This window comes from Astatotilapia calliptera, chromosome 7 (assembly GCF_900246225.1).
Source record: "Astatotilapia calliptera chromosome 7, fAstCal1.2, whole genome shotgun sequence".
NCBI lineage: Eukaryota > Metazoa > Chordata > Actinopteri > Cichliformes > Cichlidae > Astatotilapia > Astatotilapia calliptera.
The window spans coordinates 49,052,158-49,074,648 of NC_039308.1; the positions used below are offsets into that span (position 1 = coordinate 49,052,158).

Below are 22,491 nucleotides of genomic sequence, written 5' to 3' on the forward strand. Positions count from 1 at the left end.
TTTGCGCTGCATAATCATTTCCAAAGGTTCCTCCTGTTTAGCCGCCAGTCTCTTTGTTCATTTTCTTTGCACTTGTAAAAATCTAAAAGAAATCATCACAATTTGGGGGGTTTTAGTAATTAAAACTCGACAAAAATCTCAGTGTTTGCTTTTCATGTAGGTATGGTTTTTGTCAAATTCTGTATATTCATTTACAGATTGTATATGTCATCATAACGCTTTTATCATTACCAAAGATTTTACCCAGCCTGTAGGGCCTTTACTGATGTTCGTACGGGGTGAGGTAGTAGGTTGTGTGGTTTCAGGGTAGTGATTTTGCCCAATCAGGAGATAACTATACAACCTACTGCCTTCCCTGAAGGGCAGCAATACTTCACCATTCACACACATCAGGAGGCATTTTGTTCATATCATTAAAAAAAACTCCATATTGACAAACTAAACCACATGAATCACCTGAGTCTAAGAAATTTTATACAAAGATGTCAAATCAGACGATAGCAGCGGAAGGAACCAGCAGGTAAAGTCTGTGCAGTAAGGAAAATGTCTTTGACTCAGATTTTTTTTTTATTTTTTTGCTTCAAAATTAATAATAAAAAATAAGGTGATTGATCATTGCTCCTTGGTGTTCTCTTCTTTGGTTTATTCTCTCATCGGATGTTTCAAACTTTTGAAGCTCCTTTGGTTTTCAAACTATCTTCCTGAGGTAAACTTTACATACAGTTTACATACAGTGCTGGTCTCTTATGAGAAAAGGCAGAACTTAAACGGCACTATGCAAAATCGTGGAACGCCATTGGTCTGTTCTGACCTCTTTATCTTTCGAGAAATATTGGAAACACAAGTGGCATCCTGGGATCAGCCGGGGACCTCGGTGTGTTCTAAAACTCCAGAGCACAAGATATGGAAAGAAGAACCTTGGCACTACAGGGGGCTGAAGCATATGGTAGTAGATGGTGTTCTCTTTCTGGCCAGCAGCACATATAAATACACAGACACACACACACAGATGGATAACAAGGTGAGTGCCAGCCGCTATCCCAACGTGGACATCAGACATAGCTCACTGTCTGAGACTGCAGCCCGGTATCTCATATCAAGGTCAGGCTTGAGGTTGTCACTCACAGCGAGAGTTCTTGCACACCCTTGGATTTTTTTAGCCAGTTGTCACATAACAAGTGACAGCTTTGCGCAAGAAGCAACTATTTCTCATTTTTGACATAATCCAGTCCCTACAGGCACTAAAACTCCAGCGTGTTGCACTGCCACCTGTATATCATTTCCTATGTCAGAGTTTCACACATATCAGACGTTAGCAGCCATGCTGAGCTTCTTGTGCAGCCACCAGATGTCTCTGACACAAAGAGGGGAATGGCTTGACAGCACATCACTGGAGTAACACTGCTCAGAGCTGTAACATTGTAGCGTGGGAAGAAGTCTACCACAGCACTGCATTCTGTGTGTCTAGACCAGTGTTGGGTGTATTTGTATGTGGGCTGCACCCACTGGGTAGCTGTACCCCTGCCAGCCAACAGGCTGAATTGATTTGGTCCTCGGCCATGGTGATGGAGCAAAAGGGAGCTGAATACTAAGCCTGCTGAGACAATGACTCTGTGTGCATCCTGACTCTTGGGTTGCATCTCTAAAGGCCATGCACCATCCTTCATCTCCTCCTGCTTTGCCACTTCACCCAAAACACTACAAAAAGCTCTGACATCCGCTTTGGGATACCCCCCACCCCCACCCATGTCAATGCAATAAGGAACTAATGAAATGCTTGCAAGGCTCAGGCTGACACATATGAGTCAGAATTCAATAATATACTGTTGCTTTTTCCAAAGTTGCCAGGAATTTGAAAAGAAGAATACTTGCAGCAGCGCTTTTATAAGAGCTTGCATGATGTCATTCCTGTATAAATGGAATGGTGTTATTGATTGAGTGTAAGTGGATAGGATTGAAAGCTCTGTGTGGGCAGGTCCTGCAAATAAACCACTGAGCAGTTTACATTTGCTGAAATGAAGCAAAGCTAAGCGTGGTTTCAAAATAGCTTCCGCCACCACATTAAATATGCGATGATAAAATGAGTTTGAAGTATAGAACCAAGGAAATGAAATTATTTTGTTTGCGTATTTATATTTTCTGCACACAGAGTCATTTCTAATTAATCACATTTAACACTGATCCCTCCAGTCACTAGACCTCTCTCACTCTTTAAAGACATGGCAAAGGCGCCACCTAGTGGACGCTCTACACTTTTCTTTGTGCCATATTTGCTGAATATTTTATTTCTATATGAACCATTTTGGCCACATTGAATTATTTGACCGTTTGCAAATTCATATTCTTTCCATATATTGATGAGTGAATCGAGTAATTATTGCAGTAACACCAGTTAGGCCTCCAATAAGTTGACCACAAAGGGGTGATTGTGACTGGATGACTGGATGCAGGCAGCCTGGGAAAGCGGCTGTTGAGTTCTCGTGAGTGGGCAGACAACAGTGATGCACCTACATCATAAATACAAGAAATGAATGCTGCGGGCGTCAGTGTTCTGTCAGTGTGAATGTTTGTGCTAAGGAAAACAAAGACAGACATTGTTGTTGCTGATAGTGGAGATTACTTTTTGGGCAGTTTAGCCTGATGTGATCTTTGGCACCATAGTACAAAACTGGTTGATTAAAATAAAATGTGTTTTCTACAAAGTATTTGTTAAAGTCTGCAGTTTTTCCAGAAGATGCTTAAAAAACATGTCATGTCCTTGCAAGTTCTTCAGCTGCTGTTTCTTACCAGCAGGTGGCAGTAGAGGTAGTGTAAAACTACCATAAGGACTCGAAAAAACATCCCCAGCCTGCTGTCGAAAGTCCCATCCAGGGCCTAAAACTTAACTTGTGTAACTGTTGATATCGAGGCCAACAATTCTAGCATCAACTAGCACGTTTTCTTTCAGTCGTTTTACCTCCAACATTGGGTCACATGTCATAGAATCATACTGTCATACTGTTAACACACCAACACAATGTAGTTGTAATTACGGACTCATTTTTGATCATGTTCTTCCTGATTTCCAGTTGGGGAAGAAAACACAGTATTAAGCAGACAAATCCATGATGTTCACTGTGGAGTGCTGAGTCTTCGAAAGAGCTGTAATTCTAAGGATGGGTTCTCTTTCGTAACCACAAAGTACTTCATCACACAGTTGCTTGTTCAGAGTTTGTTTTATTACAGCTAGGTTCACTTCATGGACAGACATGTTGTAAGCAGCTGTCATTAAATTATCTAGATGTGGAAAGTCTCCCCTTAATTAGGAAACCAGCTGTGATCCAGACAGAGAGTCTTGACCGGAGCCCATTACTGTGGACTCTGTCTGCTCTACTGAGCTGTGTTGCAACGAGCCGTATCTTCTCGGTCTAATGTTTCTCAATGTCCTCCTCACACAGTGAAGTCGCCAGCAGTTGTGGAGAAGCCTGGTAAACTGGAGCTGGTATCAATGTGGATGTCCATAGGAGCAAAAAGTCATTCCCATGTAATAACTTGACTTTTTTTTCTTAAAAGCTTAAAAGTTTCTTAAAAGCTTCTCGTGATTAAAGATTAAAATATACTTACCATATTTGGCTTTTCTGAAGCCTTAACTGTTCCCAGAAGTGAGTAACCTGGGAATAACTGGACTAACAATGCACAGTGCTCTTAATAATTTGGGCTGTTAGGTAAGGTAAGCCAAGCCTGAGTCACTAAAACGGCACCACAGTTATACTGATACACAGGAGACTGAGAGTGGAGGGTATGATTTAGCTGTGGGTGCTAAAAAAAAAAAGAAAAAAGATATATCAAGGGTCGTGGAAGACGGCAATGGGGTGACAAGAATAAGACACAGACGCACACATAGGTAAAACAAACGTTATAGTGTTTACAGGTGTAGCAGTTCATGGGATAGGTTAGGTCAAGGCTGACACACCCACTGAAACTATGTCATAAATTAAATCGCTGTGTTAAACAAAAGATCCAACAAGATTTTGGTCAGTTATCAAAAAATGACTGATTAAAATGTTGAACATGCTCCAAGCAAACAGATAATGTAGTGAGTGAGCCTTCGGGTTATGTTGTTTTTTAGGCATTTATTATTGAGACCAAGCATGAACATATACAGTAGCTGTTGCTACAAATTAAGAACCAGTATAATACCATATTACACAACAGAAGCCATGAGCTGTTTTTTTAATGGATATGTTTGTTTGTGTTGTTTTCTGAGCACTGAGTAGTTTTGCGTTTGATAACTGCAATATTCTTTGGTATCTTCATGCAACTTCACTGGTTATAAAGAATTGAATAGGTTTACTGAAAACCTAGATGAAAACAGATTATGCACGAGCTTGTTCACACATATACACAAACATGCAAATGTGGCCTTGTTAGAGATCTGGTGTTTCAAACATAGGGCTCAGGGGTCAGAATCAGCCTGGTGAAGACCTTTTTTGTCATTTTTTTTTTCTAATATTAACGTATTTTAGGGATTGAATGTGTAGTTAAACTCCTTTAAGCTGACAGAAAGGAGCACACTTAAGCTTAAAGTGGGCTCCTCGATATAAAATACATTAACAACCCTGTTATAGATTAGGACTGTAGAATAAATGCCTGATTACCATCAGCTAGCAACTTACAGTCTTAAAAATGAACGGGGTTAGATTATTTTGTTGAATAATATGAACACCAGCCATCACTGAACTTATGCTGTACATGCTGAGTGTGCATGGAGGTTGTGAAAGTCCACTGTAGTCCCAAGACACATGCAGAGCAGCCAGCGGCTGGTTCCAGACCTCGAGTCCAGAGAGTGACGCCCACGTTGCAAAGACGTGTAATGGCGAGCTGGGACAGGGAATGGGGGTGAAGAAACAGTAGAGCAGAGAGATGCAACTGACAGCCAGGGTCACACACTCAGCATCTGGCATGAGCTGGGAAAACAGAGCAGCTACAGTAATGGGCAGTTTATTGCAACAGTTTAGCTGGAAATCCTGATTACTTGGCCTGAGGTCAGTGTGAAAGACTAGGATTTCTCCAGCTGCTTTTCTCGTCCTAAAATGTGCACAATTAGCACAACCTTGAAAAGCTAAATATCCCACAAAAAAGATACAATGCTGCCAAGCCATCTGGAAATGCAAAGATATTGTCCTTTTTCTCACAAATAGGGGGATCATGTAAGATTTCCACTCCTGTCATTTTCATGCGGGACTGGGAAACATTTAGTTTCTCCAAGCTGAAAGTTTCCCTGTGCTCAACTATGAGTTTAATACAAGCATGAGTTTCTTACTTGACTATTTTTATCATGATCCAGAATGCAATTTTAATAACTGTGATGAGGAAAGTTGAAGTCCAAGCACATATACACTGCTCAAAAAAACTTAAAGAAAACAGATCTGGACCAGGGCATCATTGAGGTCTTGGACATTCTGAGGTGCAACCTGGTGGTGTCAGATGGAGCCAAACACAATGTCCCAGATATCTTCTGTTGGATTTAGGTAAGGCGAGCGTGGAGACCAGTCAATAGTATCAATTCCTACATCCTCCAGTAACTGACACGCACACAAACGCTACCAAAAACAACACTTCTTTGGTGGTAGTAATAATCACTAATGTCAGTACCATGTAAATTCAAACCATCTTCTTCAGCTAGGCTAACAGCTAGTCCTAGCTAGGCTAAATTTAGCTTTACTTAAAGTACATAAACACAACTGGAACAAAATTCTTTACTATTTATATCTGTCTGTAATTGGAAATAATTTAATTATTATCATATTAACTATTATGAACTAATGTATTGTTATACAGCCTACATAGAGTTGTTGTTTGGTACTTTTACAGACAATTAGTTATTCATCAAAAATGTTAGGTAAAGTTACAGATTTTACAGTTCTGGTCCGTATTTCTTAGAGCCCCTCACATAACTCACATGACAGAAACCAGGAAACACCTCGTTATTCTTCGTCAATAAAGACACACACAAAGACAATTCGATTAAATTACCAGTTTCCACTGAGTGAGCCCAGATGCAGGAGAGAAAAGTGGAAGACAACAACATGTTGCATACACTAAAAGTAAGTTTGACTGAAAAATATTATTCAGAAGAAGTTTAAGTCAGCAGGAGCGAGAATAACCAGGACTGACTGTACTTTCAGTTTTCAGCTTCACTCAGAAACTCGATGGCTTCAAGATCAGATGAGGATCTTCACTGTCCGGTGTGTCAGAACATCTTCACAGATCCTGTTCTTCTGTCACGTAGCCAGAGATTCTGTAGAGGCTGTCTGAAGAGCTGGTGGAGAGCAGACCCAACAAACAAGTGTCCAATTTGTATGAGAAGATCTTCGAGGGAAGATCCAGCTCGTAATCTGGCTTTAAAGAACCTGTGTGAGGACAGGGCAGTGAGGACAGGGCCCACTAGAGGACGTCGGGCCCTTGGGCCACTCTCATCAAGTCCGTTTTTGATTTTTTGGTCAGAGACATTCACGCACACAAAATTTTAGTGGCCTCCACCTGTAAAACCATTCCTGATTTGTGTATTGTCTCATTGTTCACCCTGTAGGGCATCTATTGTTAACTTCATGAACACCAAAGGAGCAGAAACTGATCAACAACCCTCTCAACTGACCAGATCAACACCCCATCGGTTCAACTAACTTCTTTCTTTTTTTTTCCTTCTTTTTTTTTGAGAACTGTCAAATAAAAAAACTTTTTTTTCTCGCTCTCTCTCTCTTTCTTGTCGTCAGGATTTTTTTCAGGTTTTTTTCTGGTCTGTAATACTAATTTTCTACCGCACGAGGATAAAGTTCATCCATACCTTTTTAAAAAATTGAGCCTCCTCACTGTCATGTAAGGTGACCACATGTCCTTCTTTATGTGGGACTGCACAGCATTTGTAATCATTCCCCCACTTTCCCACATCTTGACACAATATCCCTATATTCTAAGTACTGTGCACTCACAGTAAACAAGCTGTCCTAACTTGACCATCTTAGGTACGTAGTAGTTTGTCATTCTATGGCAATGAGTTTGCATACATTTGTTTACTGGCAACATATTAGATTTTAAGGTGAAGGAGAGTAAGGTACTGTTCATTTTATTATTTGTAAGTAAAAGACATGACACCCCCGCTACTGTAGGTATTTGTTTGTCAGTTTGAGAATCAGATTAAAATCGACTCAGATGAAGTTTATTGTGATTAAGTGCTTACATTGGGCAAATCTAGGTCACATAGCTCTGAGCAGCCTTGGCTGAATGCTCATATTTTACCATTTACTGAATTTCAACCAACATGAAACTGATATTTTTTAGGATAAATTTAGAAGTCATGTTGCATTTTTGTTTCATGGTTGTGATTGGGCTTTTCTCTATATTCTTGCATCTGTGTTTTTTATGCATCACTACAATTTTCATATTGACCATTATCACTCGCTTTTTACTGAGTGCTTTGCAGCGAGGTGTACGATTCAAGGGGGCATCCCAGCTTCGCCGAACTGAATTAAACACTGAACTGAAGGCCAAGGTGGAAGGAACCTTGGATGACCACATGGGCGGTGGGGCAGGGGGGGGTGAGGACAGTACCGGGGGGGGGGGGGGGCAAATTTTGTCATTCTATGTTCATTCAGTTCAGTTTGGAATTGGTGGGGACGGATGATTCAACCACCGAACTCTGCCCTGTTTCTTATTTTTTTCCTTTTTGTCTTTGCTTCTTGATTAAATGAAAGGAGAAATATACTTGTCTACATATGCTATTCTACGTGCTTTTTTAAAATTACAATTCATAGTTTTATATGTGAATTATATAATGTTAAATTACTATTAAACAAATGACTGACTAAGTATTTTAGACTTTAGTTTACTTCAGCCATATTCCATATAAAAAGTGAGACATGTCAATTCAGATTCTTTGTCATATATTCACTAATGAATCAATTACATCAGCAGCCTAACAATTGTCATGATAATAAATACTAGTTAATTTATAGCACCAAATCATCAGTCAGTCACCTGTGCCTCTTCACCTCTGTCCGAGCTACAACATGGCAGAGCCTCTGTCACCTGATAAATAACAGTGAGTCATTCCAAATACATGCAGTCACACATGTGCTTCAAATACAGTCATGAACCACCAGGTCATCATCCAATTTCACCTGTGATCTTGTATCACCATTACTCTCTGAGCTTTGTGTTGGTTCTTCTGTCACCTGACAAATAGGACATACATGACAATAAGAATAAAATGTGGAGCTGCTTCAGTGTTTCTGTCAATTTGTGCAGATCTTGACTCATCAGTAATGTTTGTAGGGTGAGTGCATTTTTAAAACAATTTGTGCAAACTGCACTACAAGGTGGAATATTTGCAAAATCATGACTATTCATGACTATGACCTATGAATATGTCAGTGCCATTAGGATGAAATTTCTGTGTCACCACCATTTAACATTAGACATATAATTCTAACAGCCTCTGTAAACTAATATCCTGGCTGCTCGAGGCTGCCGTTTTCTCTGACAGTTTCAATCAAAATTAGAAATGCTACTCTGAGACTGAGAGAACTAATACTGCTGCCTGTTGTGCAGTTAGTTTCCAAAACACGTTATTCGTGGTTACATACAATTTTAGACTGATGTGGGCCAAAGCCTAGCATAGCCTGTAACGTTATTATGACGGACACATTTTATGAGTGAACTTGATTTTAAGTGACTTACAGGTTTCTTTGAAAAATACTTTCTTATATCCAGGTTCTTCCTTTTTGCTGCAATCCTCCTCTCCTCCTTGAAGGTCCTCGCAGCGCAGGCTTGCCGCTGCTAAAACTAAACAGGCACAGCCAATCACATTGGCCATATTTGTCACATGACGTAGGACTCCAGTGGAGAACGTAATTTCTGCACCGCTGGGTGAATGAGACGTTGACAGATCGTTTTTTTCTTACTATCGGGTTTGTTTTTCTTTACTCGAAGAGGTCAAATTATTGGTGGGGACAATTCAATAATCGCTGGATATTGGTGGGGACATGTCCCTTCTGTCCATGCCAAATCTACGCCCTTGAGTTCAACACAACTGTATTATCATTGTTATCGTTATTATTGTGTTATTTGATTTGATTTATTTGTTTTTACCACTGTTTATCTGTAAATTCCTCCCTTTGCAACGTGTCGCTGTTTGCAGTTGCTACAATTTTTCTTGACAGAACTTTCCAGAAATGTAATTATTATTTAATATTATTTAATAAAAAATAAAAATAAAAAAAACCCTCAAAGACTAACAGTGTATATTCAATAATCCCCATTTAAAATAGCCAGGTTAACTTTAAAAATGTATATATTTTTATATTTATTTATTATTTATTCTTATTAATTAATTTATTTGTGTGTACTTTTTTATAATCCTTTGCTGCTTAGGTTATTTGATAACATTCGCCAACAACGCATTTTTGTGCACTTGAACACAATAAAGGAATAAAGGAATCCAGTGAAGGAGAAGAAGTTTCTCTGTGAGCTGCAGTGCGCAGGGTCACTTTTAGAAGGAGAGGCTTTTCCGGTCGGTCTCGCTCTCCCTCTGTCCAGGCTCAGGGGGCGTCCTTCTCAGGGGAAACTGTTGCGCTGTTTCCATTCGCTGAAACCATAGGTGTGTCGGGGTGTGCGCTTTCTCTCTGCCAGCTGTCAGTCATGAGGTCACTTCCTGCGGGCGTGAGCACCATGGCTCTGCTTTGTATGGACGTGCTGGGGGATTTTTGACAGCGGCAGGACTGCGAGGGGAGCCAGCGAGGACGCGGTCGGTGTCTGGGGGACGTTTTCGCTCCTTCATTGCTCCTTTTCTCGCTGTTGCATTGAACGCTTCCCAGCCCACCGAGATATTTCCGAAGATATGGCGCCGACGTTTTGCGCTATCTGCTGTCAGGTATATACATATATATGTATGTCTTCATGTGGCCTTTTATTTATAAGTCCTCTTTGCAGCAGCTGACATTGACTGTGAGGGAATGCTGTGTAGCGCAAACTGCAGACTAGTGCGTGTCTCCCACTTTGACACTCTGCCCAACTGTTATATGCACATTATTAGTTTGCAGTCACAGGGAGGTGGGGGGGGGTTACTAATTTCCTCCAGGATTATTGTTATTGTATGGAGGGGAGGAGGGGAAGGTAAGCTGTGGGGTTTTTTTTAGCCTGCACGCCTGCGCAGGGAGAACAGCTCTTGCTCATCAATAGGCATCATCTCCCTGTGATGTAAGCTATTCATTTAGTTCAACACAACGGCCTGTTTATTGTCCTGTTTGCACGGCCCATTTCTAAGATAGCGGTTGAAGAAGCAGAGATTGCTCCGGCTGTCAGAGCAGTCCTTTATAAAGGCCTCTGGTCAGGTCTGGTCATCACTGCATGTGATGCAGTGATGGGAAGAGTAATGCCAAAGGGTTAATGCTGTGTTCAATACTCAGCACAATGAAAGGTAAACATCTGCATATAATGTAAATATTGTTTTCATAGACTCAATCAAGAGGTTTTGTTTCAGACTGCTTGTGCAGTCAGGATCGTGTGCCATTTTATTACATACACAAAATAACTGTGACGGTCAGGTGTGACAAGGATCATGGTTGGATGAGTAACAGTGATCTTACGGAGGCCTCACTTGCAGACTTGATGTGCAGCCAAGAAATATTAGGGTTTTTTTTTTTATTGCCCACTAGCGGCGTTTAGTACCTTTATAGCACAACGGTGGAGGGAATAAATGAGTGAAGCAGTGGTTAGTGTGTGGCTGCAGGTGCTGTGTAACTCCTAAAGTAACACTGAGTTAGAGTTTTTCTGCCTTTCTCCTTCTCATTTATGTGTCTGAACATGGACAATGTATTAAAAATCAGAAGTTGGTCGCTGTTCTGCAAATTATTTGTTAGATGATCTGTTTTTTAGTGAAGGAAATGGACCAACTGGCACTTTTCATTTCTGAAAAACACTATTTTATGTTGATTGAAATCCCAGCAGTTGTTAGATTGAAAAACGGACAGGCATCCACCCACTCGTGGTTGAGTGGCATGTGTCAGTTCTACACATGAGCCACTTTTGACCAGCGGATACCGCCGCTGCCCGCCCATGATAAAATCGGCCTGTTAGCATGTGGTTTATTGTTAGTGGCATAAATTCTGTAGCGTAAAAAAACTCATAAATTTCATATCACTGTTGTTAACATGGCTACGGTTAGTCAAGCCATCACAGTCCAAAAGAAATACCAACAGATACACAGTTTAGGAGGAAGGGATGCTCACTGTAGAATCAGCATATATTACTGCCATCCCACTTTTACTCCCGCTGTGGCATACCAGGTTTAGGACACTTTTAAAGCACCCCCATTCCTGTGGTGCACTAAGGATAAATGTCCTTGTCTGAGATTAATAATAATGTATGTTGTTGTTGTGTTGTGACTAATTACAGTTTTCTCTTTTGTAACCGTGGCAACAGTCCACTCTTCTATGCATTTTGGGGCCGCCTGAGACACCACACTGAATCGTGACTGATGCGCGATGCTTTAAGATTTGTTTATGATAGAAATACACATGGTTTAAAGAGAGAATCCAACCTCCGAATCTTTTGTAAGGGCTAGGAAAAAAAATCACATCTGAAATTTTGGATCTTTGCTGAGGATGAACCGAAGACAGATCCTCTGTTCTGAAATCCACTTGTAACTGCACTGTGAGACGTGAAGTTCTTTGCACACCAGACTTGTAGCTGTGTGCTAAATCTATGCATTGATGTGCCATTTACCTCAGGGACAAAGGTCGTATCATTCTGGTGTGTATCGCTAAAATTCCATTTGTATCTCGGGCACTGCCTATGGGCGGGAGCTAATTGATTGACTAAAAGTGTTTCAAAAGATCATATCAAATACTGCTAGCCAAACCTTGATCAAATAATAAAAGCAAATCCCTTTGCTAAAAGTACAAAATATAAGTGAGTGAGTACCGTGTATCAGGGATGTATTATGTGTTTTTCCCCTTTAATTTTGTGTCCACTTGACAAACACTAACATGTAATTTTTTGTGGCTTTGATCTGGTATGGTGCTAGTGATCTATTTTCACTGCTGTAACAATAATGGACCAAATATAGAAGGCATAACCTCAGTTTTTATGGTGATAAAAAAGACATTAAACAGCATAAAAGTTTATGAAGTCTCCTGCTCAGACTTCTTTATGTCAGTCTTGGAGAACTTGTGCGTCAGTTGTTTTTTCCATCGTTACTTTTTGTCTGGCTGAGCTGTTGCACCCTGTTTGTCTCAGGCAACCTGAGACCTGCAATCTGCTTCTGCCTGGCTGCATTCACAGCTTGTAGAGACAGAGAAAACAACAGAGGGAGATTCAACGTTTTCTCCTCAAACAGGACTTTCAGGTTCAGAAGTTTATCATTTGTATCTCTTTGTGGACATAAAAGAGACATGTCGAAACGCCACATAGCTCCTTTGGCCTGTTTTTCAAGTTCCTGCACCATCAAAAATAAATACAAAAGTAAATATAGTGTGCATTTATGAAGTGCAGGGAATCACTGCACTTTGGCTGGTTCTAATCACTTATATGGTCTGTTTGTTTGGCATCTTTCGTCCTCTCGTAGTCAGGGTTGACCTTCCTCTGAGCCAGGTCTGTTCCCCTTGAGCCTTCTTTATTGTAAAGCCTTTCTGGGTTGAATAGGATTGGGGCCCTCCTGCCAGATTTACAGTAAGGAGCTCTGGACAGGAGATCGTCCTTGCTAATAGTCAAGAAAAGATGCCGTATGTAAGCTGAATTTGTGTGTTGACAGGACAAGAGGATTTGACTGATTCCCTGAACAATATCTTTGTTTGTTTCCAGTCTTCCTATGTTAGTGTCACATTTGCACACGTCTGTATTCTTATAGACAGACAGATTGCTGGAAGGTGTTCTCTTTCTTGCCAACTATCTTGTCTCATTTTGACAAGTTCCACTCCCACTGCAACTGCCTCAGTAGGAGGCACAAGATATGCAGAAATCCTTATCAATCATCTGTCACTGACCATATCTACTCTCCCATTGGAATTGCGTTGCTAACAACAAAATGTTTTTTTACTTTTTTGGTTGAACTACTTTTGCTTGTTTTGGTATGACAGAGGTGTTTGACACATTTATGGGACCTCGCAGAGCTTTTTAACATGACAGATGACCAAAGGTAAATGCAGTGCAGAGTGGTTTTAGATGAAGGTTGCTGCTTGCTACTACTGCTACCAAAGAAACAACTTATCCACAAATATGTCAGCTGTGTAGCAGATCAAAATGAATTCTTTGTCCTCGCGCTGCGCACATCTTCTTTAGGATTTGCTAATTACAGCTCCTGCTTAAGGGTTGCCCATAAGAAAAGCTGAAAGAGCTTTATGTTTTTTGTTGGACTACAGTAGCAAATCAGTGTTGATCTGTCACTAGGACTGTGTTCTGCATGCCTCCCCACAAAACACGCAGGCTGGTTTGGCAGCCAGAAAGGGGAACTCAGGACTCCAGTGTCAAGCTGGAAAATGAAATGAGATACACAGCTGCCTGAGAAATACTCCCAGCTTCACCTTAGATTTGACGTGTACTCAAGTACTCATCACTGTATTGTTTTTTTAAGCAACCACTTTACTACCTTTATGTACTCCAATAGACATTTTTTTTGCCTGTGGAATTTTACAACTGTGGTAGCAGTATGTGGGTCTCAGGTTTATGTAATCCACAGGCTTAAGAGTTTCCATGCACAAAGATACCACTTCCACTTAGCTACAGGTGGTGTTATAGGTGCAGCAATGCACCAGCAAAGAAAGATGGCTGCCTGCTCGTAAATTTGACCTAAATAATGCAGGAATTCAGCTTTGCAAGAACCTTGAAGGACGTGCATTCACTGGGTTTGTTAAGACTTGGTGGAAAAACTGTAATAATCAACTTTTCTTTGTTTACCAGAAAACTCTTTGATTAAAGTCGACTAAAGCTGTTATGTTGACAAATGGTACCATTCAATCTCTAGACAAACTGCAACTAACTCTAAGAGGCTTTGAATATCAAATGTTCTACTGTACTGCTAATGGATGTAACTTATTGATCTGCCACCCTACAGATCAGGTCCTCTTTTATAGGCCAGGCAACGGATTATTCATTCAGGGATTCCTACTGATTCATGAAACATGCCATTGTCAGCCTAGAAGGAACCAGTCACACCACCAAAGAAACGTATAGTGATAGTACAAAGGTGAATAATTTTTATATTTATTAGCAGGTGAGAGCTGACCCAAAGCAGGCCACCAAAATATCATCAGCTGGATTCTGTTATTGTAGTAGGTTGGGGTCAGGGATTCTGGTTTATACTTTAATTTGTCATCCATCTCTACAATGAAAAACAAGCCTTCGGGTTGAACTTTAGTGACATACAGTTTAAAATTAGCATCAAAAAATTCTTGACCCCACCCCCCTTAAAAAAACCCCAGATTTATTCGATTGAGTTAAGCTTCATGTTTTTCTCCTGATTTCCCTCGATTACGCTGTTGGGGCGATCAGGGGAAAGCTATGACAGTAGACTATGCAGTCACTGTCATACACAAAAGTTTTACTGTTATTAGCTGGAGGTTTTTCAGACTCCTACATTCAAAGCAGAGCTCAGTCACTGTTATATTTTATGTGCAGTCTGTCAAATAATCTTAAGCACAGGTTTAAAGTTTAAAAATGTTTAAATGCAGGTTTTTTGTCTGTAGAAATACTTTGTGTGACAGTGTTGCTGAAGTGCACACACATAGACACGTGCACTAATGGGAACCCTAAAACCACAGAACGCTCGGTGACGGGGGAGGGCTGTGCTTGCTGATGGTCTGTTATTAGTGGAGATCCCACTTTTGGTCATTTTTATTGCTGTTTAATTGAAAAAAAATCGCAGCTAAAAAGTTGTGCAGAATTGACATTTTTACCTTAAAATATTATGAGCCACTGTGAAAATGTTGACACTTTTGCTTGTCATGGGCATTAATAGATTGATCAGCTGTGATAGCATTGTACATCTCGGCCATCCAGCATAGTCACCGATCCACAATTACTTTCTGACACCTGGAAAGGATCTTGGAAGGCAGCAAATCAGCAACAACAGTGTAGATCACAAACTCAAAAGAGTAAATCTTACAGGGAATACACATGACGCAGTAAGGAGCTGTGTGATATTCTCAGCCTAGTTTAATAAATACAAGTCTTCCCTGGTGTCTCTTCACCCCCCAGCTTAGCATTTGTCAAGTGATAAACGCCGCTGGAAAAGATTGCATTATACTGTGGGGAAGATTTGTAATACTGGCCTGTCTGATCCTTGTGACTGATTTGGAAATAGGTACAAAGTGGCAGCCAGCAGTCAGACTTTGGCAAAGAAAGGAAATGTTGCTCAAGGACAACCACGGCGTTGTTTGTTATTGATCATCTTCACAGCTGGAAAAAGCAGTAGCTGTCTTTTAACCATTGATCCAGCTGTTAATGCATTTAACTCACTGGAATACGGGAGTCATAGCTGTGCCGATACTGCAGGTCAGGGCTGTAGCACAGCTGTGTCATTGCTCAATATAACCTCACTGTTACTGTCATTTAAGAATAATAAAGCATGACAATAAATACTTTATGTCATATTTTGGGAAATTCTTCAAATGTGATAATAGTATTTAGATGTATTCCTCTGAGCCAAAGATGTCCCATGAGATCAGTTTATTGCAAATCACATGCTTGCAAAGTTGACTCCCTGATAAATTCATAATGCTTCAAGATTTGATCTTATTGGTTTGGCATTTGTAGTTTTAACTAGGGATGGGTATCGTTTAGGTTTTATCCGATACCAGTACCAAACCGGTACTTTTGAAACAGTGCTGGTGCTTAAACGGTGCTCGAACCGGTGCTTAAAGAATGGAGAACTCAAAATTGGTCCAAAAACCTCTCATGTTCAGCTGTTTTTTGTAAAAAGATAACAATGTTAGCCTTTTCTGCAGCTATAGGGGATTTATGGCATCACTCTTGGCTAGAAGCAGTGCTTAATCAGTGGAAAAAAACCACAAACTTTGTCCTAAACCTCTCATGTTTAACTGTTTTCCACTTTTTCTTTGGTCATTTTAGCCTTTTTGGCCAGGGTGAAGCAAGTATCTGCCATCAAACAAGAAGACAGCCGCATGTAACTACGACGGTGTTAGCTAGTTCACCTTACATGCATTAATTTAATAACGTGGTTAGCCTACTCAACGTAAATTACATGCAAACAACATTAAGCTACTCACGCAGAGAAGAACGGCTGCTGCCATCATCATCCGTCATCATTTCTGCTACACTGGCAGGGCTAGGGGCCAGGACTCTACTCTTTGGGTTTTTGGGGGATGTTGCTAACTCCAGGTCCGATAACAGGCAACCCACCCACAGTAGATGTGCTCGATGTGAGGTCTCGCAGCAAGCTATCAAATACGGTGCATTTCTCATCTTTTAAAAATACGCTATACGTCGCCAGGTGCTTCATTAGATTCGAGGAGTTACCTCCTTTGCACAGTATCACCTTAAAGCACCTGTTGCAGGCTGCTGAGTTTGCATCTTTTGCTGTGAAGTACAGCCAGACTTTGACCACTTTGCCTTGGGCATTTTTAATCTGTAGCTCTGCTCTAAAAGAACGTACGTACCTGGGCCCGCCTACTACACTTGCAAAGGTAAAATGATTGGCTAGAATCCAAAGTGTATGACATTTCAGGGGAAATAAAGCACCGAAATGTGCGCTGCTTTTCGGTCTGGTTACTACCGTTTATGTCAGAACCGGTGCGATACCAGTACCCATCCCTAGTTTTAACAGGTTACACAATAAAATGTATCAAAATGTAAACATAGCAAACACTTAAGCCTTATCAGAAGCAAAACACACAAAGGTACTGGTAGTAAAAGCTACCTTTGGCCAAAACTCCCATTATTCACATATCATAAAGTTTATAGGACAGCTCCATTGTATATGTACCTGTCTCTTTAGAAGGAATAAACATGGTTAGTAGTTGATTGCCCCGCAAATCTAAAATTTCATTCTTTTCCATGTTCTTGTTTGAACGCTACCAAACACATGCATGCAGGCACGTTTACTGCCACGTAGTGGTGCAATATTAACAGCCAGGGTCAAGGGTCAGGTCAACATAGACCTTTGAGGTAACCTGATAAAATGCCACACCACAGCTTTGTGCCCATAGAGTCTCTTCAGATCGTAAGGGCTTGTCTCATTTTAGTGTGCAGTGGCATTTGATTATTATTCTGACACTAAACATGTTGTCACCGCAGAGGTCGGAGTCCAGAAGAGTTTGTGTAACTTGATGTTTTATTTCTCAACTCTGTGCAGCCGTGAGCTCGCAAGCTGACAGCCAAGGCAACATCTTGAGTAACCCTCCCGTCCTGTCTATTTACAAAAGAGTGAGAAACATCTCAGTGGATTTGTTATCTGCCCATAAACATGTCTGACAAACAGGTAAAGTAATGGACTATTTTACCCACCTTCTGCTGTTGACTCATTTTCAAGTGAACTTCTGCTTTCATTCAAACATTCAAATAGGCGCTTTGAATAAGAAGCTAATGTGTCCCGTGATTCTGCTGACTGGTTTTTCTGTTATATAAAAATCAATGGACACAATGGACAGGTTGGAGAAATGTGCCCCAGAACAGGTAAAATTTGTGCAATGCACTTGGTCACTATCAAAATTATTAAACTTTATATAATTAGATCAGACACTGGTATTGATCTTCAGGACTAAAAATAGCAGACAAAATTTGCTTTAGCTGAGTATTTAACTGTCAGTTACCTAATAATAGGACAGCTTTGTTAGCTGTCATGTGGCTCATCTGTCACAGGGAACAGCTAAAGTCCAATGTCAATCACTTCCACGACCTGTACTTTGGTCAATCACCATAACGATAAGAGGGTGCCGGCCTGCATATCAGCTCCAAGCGATAAGGGTTCACTCGAGTGTTTACACTGCAGGCATGGTTGAGACTAAGATCGTGGTGAACTCTTTAAACAAAGGGCAGGGGTACGGGGCAGCCCCATCAGCCCATTTTCTTCCTCTATGACCACCATTAGCTCGTAGACTCCTCCTTACAGGCATGACAGCTTTCAGGCCGTGAGATAGATGGGTTAAGCATTAAACCTGTGGACTACTCTTTAATACACACACACATACATACATACATGCATGTACACTGAAATGCACACACTCTGATCATACAAACTGTTAGAGCTGGATGTTAAACTGCTGTCTGGAAATCTGAATGGAAGACTTCAAGTTTTGCTGATGAGGAAGGTAGGGGCTCTGTCATGTTTTATTTGTTGTTTTTCTGTTTTCATATACTTCTACTTTCATATCCATATTTTATATATAACAGCTAGTCTGAATTTTTTTTAAACATTTTTGTTCTACCACTGTATGTGAGCAGTTTGGCGGTTTCTTCCATTTCCAATCGCAGGTTTTTGTTGTTCTGGCCTTTCAAAGAACTACATATTTTTTTCTTCACCCCTTAGTGAGACTAGTGCTGTCAAGAGATTAAAAAAAAATAGAGATTAATTAATTATGATTTTTAATTAATTGATCTAATTAATCTCTTTTTTAATCTCACCTAAAAATAGCTGAGGAAAGCCCTCAACTTATTGTGGCAGACCAAAAGACTGATATAACAAAGAAAGTGACTTTATAAAGTCATTTATTGTTTAACAAACGTTAAACAGATGCAACCATTTACATACTGTTGTATTCTTTTGTAAAATAAGTGGAAAAATAAATACAAATAAAATCAAATAAATTAAGTGCTGCAAGTTAGCACATCAGAGTTGCTCTTTTCTGAGCAATACAGCACTGAAATTCCTCTGCTTCAGATAATGAAAAATAAAACTGACATTGCAGTGCTGCAAGTTAGCACATCAAAGTATTCTTCCATCACAAAAAAAAGTGCTGAACATCAAGCAATCTATTCTAGTAGGCTACAAATGACACAGCAGCTATGCTGACCACATGTGTCTCATTTCTTCTTCCTCAGCCAGTCGCTAAGACACACCAGCCTGGTAACATTTTCTGGAAGCAAGGCTGCCCTTTTCTTTTGCACTATGTGGCCTGCAAGGCTAAAGAGTCTCTCACAGGGTACAGAGGTAGCTGGGGAGGCCAGGTACTTTTGTGCTAGGACTGACAGCTTTTCATAGACTCCTGAGTGAGCATACCACCACTGCAGGGGACAGTCATCAATACTGATGCTGGGTTCTGCTCTGTAGCGCTGCAGCTCTCCAGACTCAATTCCATCTTCTGAGTCAGAGTCAGACCCCAGAAGGAGTTCGCTCCTCCTCTTCTTCTGAGCTGGTCCATCATCCTCTGTGGAGGGCTGGAGACTATCTGCTCTTCTGGGCTCTGCTGCCTGGAGCATATTCTCCAGAATGGTCCACACCTGAATGAATGAATGAATGAATGAATGAATGAATGAATGAATGATTGTGATTAAAACTAAGTGCTTTTTTATTTTTTATTTAATCTTGTAAAGAACTTTGTGTTCCATATAATAAATAAAAGTTTGATTTGATAATGAATTGGACTCATTAGTCCAGCTTAACCTTATTGTCCTACCTGTTCCCTCTTTTCTCTTGGAAGACATTTCAAATCCTTAAACCGTGGATCCAATGCTGTGGCCACCTCGAACCATATCTCGTTGCCATTAGCTCGTCGTGCTGCCAGATCCTTCTGGAAGGCATTCTTGAACTTCACCACGTAGGCAGGATCATCATCAGTAATGTCCATGACACGGTACAGATGGCGAAAAGCAGGCAGCACTACAGAGCAAGAGACGTAGGCCTCACCACCCAGCAGCTCTGTCACATACCTGCAGAGGTGGAGAGGTTTGCTAAATAAACCTAGCTGGATTCATTTAAATCAAAGTGTAACTGATTTCCAATTTAATTGTCCTTAAAAGTTCCTTGTTATGTTCATTAATTTTGATTTTACACATGTAACAGTAGTTTATATAATTAAAATGGGAAGGTGTTTATTTGAACTTACTTGCATGGTTCAAGCAGGAGCTCCAGCCTCTGCAGTTTCGCCCACTCAGCTTCGGTTGGCAAGACCAACCTGTGGTTCTGTTGGTGCAACGTAGCCTGGACAGCCTCTCGGTTACATAGGAGGCGTGAGACCATTGCGAGAGTCGAGTTCCACCTGGTGGGTACATCCTGTATAAGTTGATCGCTCTTCTTTCCGAGTGCTACTTGTTGTTGGTTAAGTTCTGTGGTACTCGCAGGGCTTTGTTTAAAATGACCAACAATCTTGCGGCACTTTGCCAGTACACCGACAAAACCACTGCTATCGAGACATACCGTGATGGTCCTCTGGAGAATGTGAGCATTGCAGGCGATGTGCTCATATGGAAGTGCTCTCATAGCAGCCAGCATGTTTGCTGCGCTGTCTGTGCCAATGGTGGATATCTTGTTTTCAATACCCCAGTCATTTGCTACCTTGAGGAACTGTTCGGCGCATTTATCAGCAAAGTGCCTGGTTTCTGTTCTCATGACGGTCAGTGCAAATGAGTTGAGGTTCCACTCACTATCAATAAAGTGTCCAGTCACCCCAAAATAGCTGTGGTTGCCAGCTGAGGTCCAGTGATCTCCGGTTATAGCAACACAGTTGGGAGAATCCTCCGCCAAAATCTCAAGTTTGTTTTTCTTTTCGCCGTCGTACATTTTGCTGATTTTGGTCGTTACTGTAGTCCTGCACGGCGGCTTGTATGACGGGTCATTGGACGCAATTTGCAACACCTCTGTCAATCCTTCGTCCTCTACTATATTTATCGGCCTACAGTTCATCGCTATCCACTTGGCAATAACATTAGTCAGCCTGTCGGTCGCAGACTTGCTCATACGAGGGGTATTCTCTAGTTTTGTTTGGCGAAAAGCTTTGCTCTGGCTTGCTATATTGCTAACGCCTTCACTGCTAGCTGTTGCTGCACTCGCGGCTGGGTGCTTTGCGTTGAGGTGATAGGCCAAACTTGAGCTGCTTCGGTGGTAAGCAAACTCCTTCTTACACTCTAGGCAGACCACTTTACCTTTGTCAATGGTGCCGTCGGGGCGTTTATGAAATACAAATTTCCCGTTCATTGGGCCAACAACTCTCAGATGCGCCTCCATATCCACACTGTAAGCTAATCACCACTTCTCACCTTGACCTCACGACGTGACTCCACCCCCAACAAGTCAAGCACAAGGAGCCCAGCACATAAAAACGGATTTTATAACATAGCAACTCTCATACAAAATCAATGACGTCAAGAGATTAAAAATTAGATTAACGAGATTAAAAAACATAACGCGCTAAATAGCATTGTAATTAATTAATCGCAATTAACGCGATAATTTGACACCCCTAAGTGAGACAAGTCCATACACACCTCCTGATGTCTTGGATTATTGCCCGTTTAATTCGTGTTTTCTTGGCATCGTGCTCTAATGTGGGATTTGTAAAGCTTCATTGAGTGTCTCTCAGCCAGGTAGCTAGTCATGGAGGCTGGATGCTTACATTTACTGTGGCCACGTTGCTCGTGCTTGTTCGTGTATATAATGTTTGTGGGATTAGATGACGTGATCCCCCTGAGTGATGGGTATCACTAATGAGGCTTCAAGGTCATTGGTAGTTTTCCTGCAGATTTCAGAGGGCTGTGCACACCTGCCAGCAAGAAAGTGGTCTGCACGCCTCAGTGATGTTCAGAGCTTCAAATACTTTAGCCAAAGCTTATTAGCAGTTTTCATGGCCTGTCTGTCTAACGTGGCCCTTTGCTGCCTTGTGGGGGTTGGGTGATACTGCTGAGCAGAAAGCCATCAGACAGTATGGATTATTTATGCTTCGCCCGCACATCCAGCTGTGTGATCACAGTTTGCAAATACACTTACACACAACCCTTGTTTTTCTTTCTTTTGTAGCAAATCACAATGGCTTTGATTGATTTTTATATCAGCTTGACACTTCTGATTTCAAAGCATGTGTTGTGTGTCATAATTGCCATGGCATTGCTATAGCAACCTGGGAGGTTGGCAGCCTTTTTTTTTTCTTTTTCAGCGTAACCCCCTCTTGTCTGCTTTAGGCCCTAATTCCAACCCCAGTGCATGCACACGCACAGACGCGCTCACACACACAAAAATACTTATGACCTTGTGTGCAGAGTGCCCTCAAGTAGGCTTGGCTGAGTGAGCACAAGAGAGAGGTCCTGACCTACGAGACAAAGGTATTCTGTTACCATAGGGACCGTTGTTTTCCTTTTTTCCATGCCTCATATGCTCACTCTGTCTCACACACTGCTGATACAGACCCACAAGTGTAGTTTAACAGACATTCCTCTCCACCCTCCTGTTTTTCTCTGAGTCCACCAGAGCTGTGCAGTCTGATGCTAATCAGCGCTCTCTGTGTTTACATTCTTATGCATGTTGGTGGCAACATGAGGTTTAGTGTGGTCCATTACATCTAAGCTACT

The 22,491-nt window shown here is 41.1% G+C and overlaps 2 protein-coding genes across 4 annotated transcripts in view; one reads left to right on the top strand and one right to left on the bottom strand.

Annotated features, from left to right (window-relative positions):
- The window catches only part of pparab (peroxisome proliferator-activated receptor alpha b), a 69,261-nt gene that overhangs the window by 19,705 nt on the left and 27,065 nt on the right, over nucleotides 1–22,491 (top strand). The window contains exons 1-2 of one of the 3 annotated variants that reach the window (XM_026175312.1): nucleotides 9,514–9,910; nucleotides 17,348–18,302. The exons of 1 other annotated variant lie outside the window; for it this stretch is intronic. The gene's annotated coding sequence lies outside the window, so the exon portion shown is untranslated. Of the gene's footprint in view, nucleotides 1–9,513; nucleotides 9,911–17,347; nucleotides 18,303–22,491 lie in introns of those variants that run through there. One more of the 3 variants, XM_026175310.1, reaches the window with a different exon arrangement.
- The window catches only part of LOC113026473 (zinc finger BED domain-containing protein 1-like), a 4,672-nt gene continuing 863 nt past the window's right edge, over nucleotides 18,683–22,491 (bottom strand). Inside the window, exons 1-3 of the mRNA XM_026175309.1 lie at nucleotides 20,037–22,491; nucleotides 19,608–19,860; nucleotides 18,683–19,431 (exon numbers count right to left, since the gene is read on the bottom strand). The exon at nucleotides 20,037–22,491 is cut by the window's right edge and continues 863 nt beyond it. Of these exons, the coding sequence (XP_026031094.1) occupies nucleotides 19,015–19,431; nucleotides 19,608–19,860; nucleotides 20,037–21,154 (1,788 nt within the window). The 5' untranslated portion in view covers nucleotides 21,155–22,491 and the 3' untranslated portion in view covers nucleotides 18,683–19,014. The remainder of the gene's footprint in view (nucleotides 19,432–19,607; nucleotides 19,861–20,036) is intronic.